Genomic DNA, 9,922 nt, shown 5'->3' with positions numbered 1-9,922 from the left:
TGGCCGTGGCGGCGGTGGCGGGCCGGGCCGGGCGGGCAGCGGAGGAGAAGGCGGCGGCTTAGCGGGCTCGGCATGGCCCCGGCCCGGCTGTCGCTGCTGCCCCCGCTGCTGCTGCTGCTGCTGCTGGTCGCGGCCTGCGCCTGGCGGCCGGCGCGGGGCCAGGAGGCGCCGCAGACCCCGGACTGGCGGATGACGCTGAAGACGATCCGCAATGGCGTGCACAAGATCGACATGTACCTGAACGCGGCCCTCGACCTGCTGGGCGGCGAGGACGGGCTCTGCCAGTACAAGTGCAGCGACGGTGAGCGGGGCTGGCGGCGCGACCCTTGTCCCGGGCAGGGCGGCCCAGCGCCGCTCCCGGCGCAAACCTCGCTGACGCGTTCTGCCGGCGTGCATGCCTGTAAATACGTGTGTGAACCTCGGCGAGCAAGCTCTCGCACGTGTATGTGTGCTTAAATACGTGTATAACGTGTACGGAGCGTGTGTACACGTAAGCAGTTCTCTTAACGCGACTTTTAAGTAGCTCCTTTTAAACGTCTCCAAGATGTTTGCCTTGGAGAAGGGCTTGTTTGTGTCAAATATGTAGCTGATGTGTCCAGGGAAAAACCCTGGAGAGGGAAGAATTGCTCACTCCCGGCTGGTTATTTACGAGCACTCCTGAGCATTTCGGTTTGGGACAGAAAAGCTTAAATCTGAGCTGGCATATGTTGTTTCGAAGTCACGCTGGAACAACAGGTTTTAATGGCAGCCGCGTTTGCCAGTGGAAGGAATGCATCCTGCTGTTTGTAAATGTCCTGCTGCTACCAGCAGAGGACATCTGTGCTTCTTCCCTGCGCTTCAGCTGCCTGATTTACCCGAACAATAATTGAGGCAGCTCAAGTTGGCATGACCTGATAGATGATGAAGGTTATTGTTATTATCATAATCATCAGTATTATTATTACATTAGACTATTATTATTAGGCTGACCCTACTCAAGCACGGCTTTTGGACCAGATCACAGAATCACAGAATCACAGAATAATGAGGTTGGAAGAGACCTCTAAGATCATCAAGTCCAACCTATGCCTTAACACCTCAACTAGACTATAGCACCAAGTGCCATGTCCAGTCTTTTTTTAAACACATACAGAGATGGTGACTCCACCACCTCCCTGGGAAGACTATTCCAGTGCTTTATTATTCTTTCAGTGAAAAATGTTTTCCTAATATCCAACCTGTACCTTCCCTGACGTAGCTTGAGACTGTGTCCCCTTGTTCTGTCAGTTGCTGCCCGGTGGAAGAGACCGACCCCCACTTGTCTACAGCCTCCCTTCAGGAAGTTGTAGAGAGCAATAAGGTCACCTCTAAGCCTCCTCTTCTCCAGGCTAAACAACCCCAGCTTCTTCAAACCTCCCTCACAGGGCTTGTGTTCCAAGCCCCTCACCAGCCTCGTTGCCCTCCTCTGGACACACTCAAGCATCTCAATGTCCTTCTTAAACTGAGGGGCCCAGAACTGGACACAGCACTCAAGATGTGGTCTCACCAGCGCCGAGTACAGGGGAAGAATGACCTCCCTGCTCCTGCTGGTCACACAATTCCTAATGCAGGCCAGGATGCCATTGGCCTTCTTGGCCACCAAGGCACACTGCTGGCTCATATCCAACCGGCTGTCGACCAGCACCTCCGGGTCCCTTTCCACCTGAACACTGTCCAGCCACACTGTCCCCAGCCTGTAACGCTGTAGGGGATTTTTGTGGCCAAAATGTAGAACTCGGCACTTAGACTTATTAAACTTCATGCTGTTGGACTCTGCCCATCCATCCAACCGATTTAAGTCTCTCTGCAGAGCCCTCCTCCCTTCCAATAGATCAACGCAAGCTCCCAGCTTAGTGTCGTCTGCAAATTTACTAATGAAGGACTCAATGCCCTCATCCATGTCATCTATAAAAATATTAAATAGAACTGGTCCCAGTACAGACCCCTGAGGAACACCACTGGTGACTGGTCGCCAGCTGGATGCTGCACCATTCACCATCACTCTCTGGGCCCGGCCATCTAGCCAGTTCCTAACCCAGCAAAGAGTGCTCCTGTCCAAGCCGTGGGCTGCCAGCTTATCTAGGAGTGTGCTATGTGAGACAGTAGCAAAGGCCTTGCTGAAGTCTAAATAGACAACATCCACAGCCTTTCCTGCATCTACCAGACGAGTTACCTGGTCATAGGAGGAGACCAGGTTGGTCAGACATGACCTACCCTTTGTAAACCCATGTTGACTGGGTCTGATACCCTGGCCATCTTGTAAGTGCTGTGTGATAGCAGTCAGTATGAACTGCTCCATTATCTTACCTGGTACTGAGGTCAGGCTAACTGGCCTGTAATTACCAGGATCCTCCTTCCTATCTTTTTTGTAAATGGCTGTCTCATTGGCCAGTTTCCAATCGCCTGGAACCTCACCAGTGAGCCACGACTCCTGATAAATGATGGAGAGCGGCTTTGCAAGCTCATCTGCCAGCTCCCTCATCACCTAGGGTGGATTCCATCTGGTCCCACTGATTTATAAATATCCAAGTGTCCCAGCAGTTCTCTGACTGCCTCCTCTTGGATAACAAGAGGACCATTCTGATCCCTGGCACCACCTACCAACCCCTGAGGACAGTTGTCTTGAGGATAAGCTGTCCTACCAATAAAGACTGAGGCAAAGAAGGCATTAAGCATTTCCGCTTTTTCCTCATCTTTAGTTACTAGGTTGCCTGCCTCATCCAATAAGGAACCTAGGTTGGTTATACCCTTCCTTTTATCATTGATATATTTGTAAAAACTTTTTTTATTGTTTTTAACAGAAGTTGCCAAGTTAAGTTCAAATTGAGCTTTGGCCTCCCTGATTTTTTTTCTACATGCCCTAGCAGCTCCCTTAAATACTTCCTGAGAAATCAGTCCCTCCTTAAAAAGATGATACATCTTTTTTTTATTCCTAAGTTCCTTCAAAACCTCATTGCTCATCCAGACTGGACGTTTGCTTTGTCGACTCATCTTTTGGCACACAGGGACAGTCTGTTCTTGTGCCCTCGAGATCTCTGTTTTGAAGCACACCCATCTCTCCTGGACTCCTTTGTTTTCAAGGACTGTTTCCCAAGGAACTCTCTGAATAAGTCTCTTAAATAGGCCAAAGTCTGCCCTCCGGAAGTCCAGTGTAGAGATCTTATTGATATTTCTCCTTATTTCACCAATTATCGAGAATTCTATATTTTCATGATCACAGTGCCCCAAGCGGCCTCCAACCTCCACATCACCCACCAGTCCATCTCTATTTGTGAACAACAGGTCTAACATAGTCCCTCCCCTGGTGGGCTGGCCCACCAGTTGTGACAAAAAGTTATCCTCCACACACTCTAAAAACATTCTAGATTGCTGTTTTTCTGCTGTATTAAGTTCCCAGCAGATGTCTGGTAGGTTGAAGTCACCTACAAGAACAAGGGCTGATGCCTGAAACATTGTTCAGTTGCTTATAGAATAAGTTATCCACCTCTTCATCCTGGTTGGGTGGACGATAGCCGACTCCCAGTAGGATGTCAGCCTTGGTGGCCTTCCCCTTAATTTTTACCCATAGGGACTCTACTTCATCATCGTTAGTTTCAATACCTATGACATCCAAAACTCCCCTAATATAAAGGGCCACCCCTCGGCCTCTTCTCCCTTTTCTGTCTCTTCTGAAGAGCTTGTAGCCATCCAGTGCAGTGCTCCAACCATGTGAGTCATCCCACCACGTTTCTGTGATGGCAACTACATCATAGTTCTGCTGTTGCACCATGGCCTCCAGCTCTTCCTGTTTGTTACCCATGCTGCGTGCATTGGTATACATGCACCTCAGCTGGGCTGCTCATTTCTCCCCTAACACAGTCTTACCATCCTTGGGCCTGCTTCCAGACAGCCCAGATGCATCCCCTTCCCCCTTCAAACCTAGTTTAAAGCCCTCTCAATAAGGTCTGCCAGTTCATGAGCTAAAAACCTCCTGCCCTTAACAGGGAGATGTTTCCCATCTGATTCCAGTAGAGCAGGTGCCATAAAGGTTGCTCCATGATCAAAGAATCCAAAATTTTGCCGATAACACCAACCCTTGAGCCATTTGTTAAAGATGTGGGTTCTCCTATTCCTTTCATCATTTTTCTCTGCCACCAAAGGCAGAGAAACTACCTGTACACCTGTCCTATCAACCACTTGACCCAGTACCCTAAACTCCCTTTTAATCGCCTTGACACTCCTTTTTTCGATCTTATCACTGCCAGCCTGGAGTATCAGCAGCGGGTAATGATCAGAGGACCGAATCAGCCTAGGAAGTCTCTCAGTAATGTTTCGTACCAGGGCTCCAGGAAGGCAGCAGACCTCCCTGTGGGATGGGTCAGGTCGACATATGGGACCTTCTGTCCCCCTCAGAAGGGAATCACCCACTACGATCACCCTTCTTTTTTTCTTGATGTTAGAGGTGATAATCCGTTTTTTAGACGAGTCATAATTGGAAGTCTCACTGGGCAGATAATTTTCTTCTAAATTATCTGTCTGGCTCTCTAGATTCAGGGCCTCATACCTATTCTGAAGTGGCACCTGGCTAGGGGATGGAGGGCAGGAGGGATTATTGTTATTACCACCCCGAGCAGGGACCCATTCCCATTCCCCTTCATCTACCAGGTGCCCCTCTATTGCCTGAGAGTGAGAGGCATATGAGTCCTCTGACTCCTGGTGGGCCTCCTTTAAGGATGTAAGGGCTGAACTCCACCAGTCTATTTCCCTTTCACTGTCCCTGATACTTCTTAATCTTTCAACTTCCTCCCTAAGCTCAGCCACTAGCGAAAGGAGGTCATTCACTTGTTCACACCGTAGGCAGGCCTTCTCCACAACATCCCCTGAAGCCACTGATAAGCTCAAACACTCCGGGCAGGAATGGGTCTGTACAGACACATCCTTTTTGGAGGGCTCTACTTGGTCACATACACCTGTACCAACCACAGATTTTGACCGGGTTAAAACCATTGTTAGGAGAAAGCCCAAGATTAATCAACCAATATTAACACTACACCAAACTAGCAAGAACCTCCAGCCCTGCCTGCTTACCCTGCCTGCGCAAACTGCTGTGACCCTGTTTGCTTGCTCCTGTTTGCTGCATTCCCCGGACGTCTCTTATAATGAGTCACTCAGGAACACAGGAAGCTCCACCTCCCGTTCCTGAATGGCTCACAATCACTCACTGTGCTGCCTTCCAGCCTGACCCATTCTGTGATCACCTCCTGTGATGTACCCATCCCCGGTGCCAGACAGGCAGTGCCCCAGAAACGGGATTTCTTTCCAGGCTTTTCACTGGCACCTCAAGAGCACCCCAGAATGGGAGGCTGGCATAGCCTGTCGTGGTGGAATCACATCACCCCAGTTTACTGTGTCAGAATATTTGTTAAGTCAGGAAATGAGTCTGGTGGTGACACCCTGGCTGGCTCTACAAGAGCGGCCAGGACACTGTGACATTTACACTCTGTATTAAAACATGCATCTTTCAAATGTGGTTTTTTCCCTATTACATTTAACTGTGGCTTCAGATTGTTTCCAATACTGAAATGAATGGGAAGGTTGTTTTTCAAATTAACTCCACAGTCTTTCTTAATTTGGGATGCAGAACTCCTTTGTTTGCTGCACTAGCAAGTGTTCAGGGAGATGTGAGTTTAGCAGTCTCTACTAATTCAAATTCAGCTGTAGAAATAAAAATTATGTTTCATCCCAGTTAAGATAAAAAAATCAGAGAACTACTGTCAGTTGCATATAGAGCATAGAAGTATTTATGAACTTACACTAAAGTCCTCTGTTAATATAGTCCTGTATATTGACCATACTTAACCAACACATCACTTTTAGTAATTTTTTTTAACTTAGGAAGCAAACACTGACACTTGCTCAGGTGCTTTGTCCCCCATTCTAAAAAAAATTGCTTAGTACCCCTAAGTTGTAATTTGGAAAGAATTGTTGATATGCAGGTGCCTGAATATATGTTTAAGTTAAAAATACAGCTGATACTGTCTTGAGCCAAACAAATGTCTGTGGTGAGTTTTAAAACTACTAAAATCCTGTGCAAAAAAATCTATTTGAGACATGACACATTACCTTTTTCAGGATCAAGGCCCGTTCCTCGCTATGGATATAAACCATCACCACCAAATGGCTGTGGATCCCCTCTATTTGGAGTTCAGGTAAGTATTTCCATTTTGGGGCTCCTATGTGTGTCTTTCATACATCAGCTTTCCTCAATGTAGATGATTTTTTCCATCCCCCCTTCTGAGACAGCATTCATATACAAGGTCCCTGTTCTTATCAGCTCCTAACACGTGCTCTGGTAACAAGATATGGGAAGTGTTAGTATTATAAACAAACATAGCATAAGCATTTTCAAAGATTGCAAGCATAAAATGTGATGATGATAAATTTCTTGGGTTTTGAGTGTTTGGTTTAGTATTCTCTTTGCACAGTCTTGAAAGCATTGTGTAACTGCAGCTATGGCTGAGTGAGAGTGGAGGGTTTGGCTGTGACTCTTGCTGTCCTTACTGACACTAACCCTTTTTCCTTAATGCTAGAAAGTAAATTGGAGTCAGCTTGTTGTCCTCCAGCTTTGGGACTTCCTTTTTTCCCCAACTCTGCCCATCTACCACCCCAGAGTGTAGGCCGGGGCTGGGCAAGAGGCTGGGTGGGGACACAGCTGGGCAGCAGACCTACACTGAACAGAGGGATATTCCATACTGTAGAGTGGTGCTCAGTAATAAAAACTGGAGCAGTGGGATAAGGTGGGGAGGGGGTCAGTTGCAGAGCTGTGTATGACTTCCACATGGCTGTTGCTCAGAGACTGGCTTGCTATCCCGTCTGCTTTGAAATGTGCTGAATACTTTTTGCACTGCTTTTTTTGGGACATTTATGTCTTCTTTGATTCATCTATTAAACTGTCTTTATCTCAACCCATCACATTAGTTTTAATTTTTAACTGTTACAGTCTGTCCATAGGCTATATTTTTCTTATGCTGGAATACCAATGGAGGTGTGTACGTGTTTTCTTCACAGTTCGACATCGGTATCCCATCAATGACAAGGTGCTGCAATCACCATGACAGATGCTATGATACTTGTGGCAATAAAAAAAATGATTGTGATGAGCAATTTCAGACCTGCCTCTCAAAAATTTGCAGAGATGTGCAGAAAACACTTGGAATCTCAGAAAGTGTCCAGGGTAAGTGTGAAAAAGTTTTTATTTTTTTTTTTTTTCAAGTTTAACCTGAGCTTAACTTGGCAAAGAATCTTTGTGCAGTGCAGCAAGGCCACGTTTTCATAAGCTGCTGAAGGATGCTTTGTTCTGTCCCTCTGCTGTGCAGCCCAGATGCTTGTACAGCAGAGCAGTGACACAGCATAGGAAAACGATCAGCATTAAAACTAACTTTGAGTTAAGGTTAGTTTTACCTTCAGGGGAAAAATAATGCCGCCCATTTGGGAGTATGAATATAGGAATACAACTTGATCAAAATGCATGTCTAATTCTTGCATTTACTGTAACATAGCTGTAACATGACTGTTCTGCTGGGTGATTTCTGACCTTCTATGTGTGACTGCTAGTAAACTGTAGGAAAATACAGAATCTTTCCCTTATTTCATCTGTTATGAAATAAGGTGTTAAAATAATATACTGTCATAGTGGAAGTAGTTAATGCTGTCCCCTAGTGAATAACTGTTAGGTTTCTCTGTAACAGGCCGTATGATATTTCTTCTCGTCATCTCATGGATACATGACATAACCACTTTTTAACTTGGGCAATGTCACTTTCATAGTAAATACTCCCACTGAGAGCAGTAAATTCTAAGAAAAATCTTGTGTTTGAACTTCTTAAATTTATTTAACTGTAAATAAATCGTCATGTTAGTCTTCTGTGTCAGAACTGGTGAATATTTGTTCAATTCTGTTGAGCTGATGTTAAAGATAGCAACCTCTGCATCAACTGGGATGCAAAGAGTGAGAAGGTAAACCAGCTATTTCATCTTCCAAGATTCAGTATGTTTCCAACACAGATAACATTCCATATGCAATGAATTTTCATTTTGTTTGGCATATAAAAAATCTTTACTCAAAACTTAAATGACTGTGTGTTGGTTTAGTCTTTCATTTGACAATCTATTTGCTTTGCCCAGAGAAGATTGCTTCTTTCTTAGAGTTATTCTCAATTTGTCCGAGTTTTCTCCTGTTAGTTTCATATTCCACTCAAAGAGTACTTTTAACTAAACTCTTCTTTGCTTGCAGCTTGTGAATCAACTGTTCAGCTGCTGTTTGATGCAGTTATACATTTAGGATGCAAACCATACCTGGACAGCCAGAGAGCTGCTTGTATGTGTCGTTACGAGGGCAAGACAGATCTCTGAAAGAAGACACCGAGATATCATGGTGTAGAATAAAGCCGAAGATTCGGCCAAGATGAAGCAAGGCTTTGGTTACAAACCTTTAGGCTTTTCAGACAGTGATGTATTAAACACTGACATGAATTTGCTGATTTGAAGATCACTACGGTATTCTCATTCATGTAAAAAGAAACAAGTCATCCTTCTCTCCATTTTATGCCAGAAGCCTGGGAACTGAAATTGTTTGCTTTTGGTGTATGTGCACCCGTATGTGCTGTTGTAAAATGCTGGTGCCATTTTAATGTTCCCAAGAAGACTCAAGAGGCACCAAAGAGTTACATTGAATTCTCAGGTGATTTTTAATACAGGTCATATTTTAGGTTTACTAGCAGTTGAAGTATCTGATGGGTTCAAAAGGAAAGAATGTGTTGTGTATACCAATGTAAGACATCTTACATAGCCTGTATCTGCGTGTTTCTACTGCAGTTGCCTTGAGTTCCCTCTCATGTTTGTGGTCCTGCAGGTTTGTTGTTAAAAAGCCAGGAAAACGCCCCAAGCCAATGTATATGCACTACATATTTCTACCTGATTCTATATCAATGCCTTACTTCTGCAGCACTTTTCAGGTCAAATACGTTGATCCTTTTAAGGACTGTCCAGTAAAATGAACGGTTTACAGCCTAAGGATACACTTTTGATTTGACAGAATGGTGAAATGTAGTTTCTATATTGTTTTTTAAAAATTCATCAAATGTCTGTTTTTGAATAAAACATTTTTGTGTTGTGTATTATACGCACGGAAAGGATATATGTACAAATACGTTGATTTATATTTCTGTTGTGGCACAACTTGGGTACTGTATTCATTTTTGCTTTCATTTAGTCTGTTCTGATGAAAACTAAAAACAAGTTCCACAGTTAAGATCAGTGTGCCCAAAAAAGTTATTTATGATGCCCTCTGTGAGGCTGATGGATATATAAGCTTATACTTCTGTCACTTCTTCCCTCTCTGACTTCTCTAGCTAAAATCACCTGATGCCTGAATTATTTTGGGTTTGCTGTCTGTACTCTCTCTACTTGTTGCTTATCTACAGGTCAGTCCTTAGTTAACTTCTGCATTAGGTCTTCTGTTAGAAAGATAATGATTTGCTTTAATTATTCACAGGAGAGGAATAAAAATGAAAGTATTGCATCTGTGAACAGGTAATAGAAATTAAATACATAAAATTCACTGGACTCATGGACTATAATGTGATATAATTTTGTGGTTTTTCTTTACCAGTTGTGTTTTTGGTTTGTCCCTAGAGCTTAGTGTTCATCTCTCTCTTTATCCTTTTAATTTTTATTATTATTTTTATTTGTTTACTTTATTTCAGTATCTGAAGTGTTCTTACCTAAACCCATGAGTTTTACTTTTTCTGTTTCTCCTTCTCCCCATCCCGTGTGTGCCTGTGAGTGTACAATGCCTGGAGTTAAACCACAACAACACAAAATTCTTACTGTTGAAAAGAGCTGGGTTTTGTTCCCTCCTGTACTG

The 9,922-nt window shown here is 44.3% G+C and overlaps 1 protein-coding gene and 1 long non-coding RNA gene across 2 annotated transcripts; one reads left to right on the top strand and one right to left on the bottom strand.

Moving 5' to 3' along the window:
• The first annotated feature begins 7 nt into the window (after window positions 1-7).
• On the top strand, window positions 8-9,621 carry PLA2G12A (phospholipase A2 group XIIA). Its single transcript, XM_053940442.1, has 4 exons — window positions 8-301; window positions 6,130-6,206; window positions 7,066-7,231; window positions 8,291-9,621. The coding sequence occupies exons 1-4, from the start codon at window positions 73-75 to the stop codon at window positions 8,407-8,409; spliced, it is 591 nt and encodes a 196-aa protein (XP_053796417.1). The 5' UTR covers window positions 8-72; the 3' UTR covers window positions 8,410-9,621.
• On the bottom strand, window positions 708-5,151 carry LOC128786803 (uncharacterized). The gene is made up of 2 exons (XR_008430480.1): window positions 5,086-5,151; window positions 708-890 (listed from the first exon to the last, which is right to left on the bottom strand). It is a non-coding gene; the product is annotated as an uncharacterized LOC128786803 (long non-coding RNA).
• Window positions 9,622-9,922: the final 301 nt, after the last annotated feature.

The sequence above is a fragment of the Vidua chalybeata genome, chromosome 4 (assembly GCF_026979565.1).
Source record: "Vidua chalybeata isolate OUT-0048 chromosome 4, bVidCha1 merged haplotype, whole genome shotgun sequence".
Classification (NCBI taxonomy): domain Eukaryota; kingdom Metazoa; phylum Chordata; class Aves; order Passeriformes; family Viduidae; genus Vidua; species Vidua chalybeata.
This window is presented reverse-complemented; position numbering and strand designations above follow the sequence as displayed.

Coding starts and splice junctions, on each gene's coding strand:
- PLA2G12A (XM_053940442.1), top strand. CDS start 73: ATGGCCCCGGCCCGGCTGTCGCTGCTGCCCCCGCTGCTGCTGCTGCTG. Junction 302..6,129: donor CCAGTACAAGTGCAGCGACG/GTGAGCGGGGCT, acceptor TACCTTTTTCAG/GATCAAGGCCCGTTCCTCGC. Junction 7,232..8,290: donor AATCTCAGAAAGTGTCCAGG/GTAAGTGTGAAA, acceptor CTTTGCTTGCAG/CTTGTGAATCAACTGTTCAG.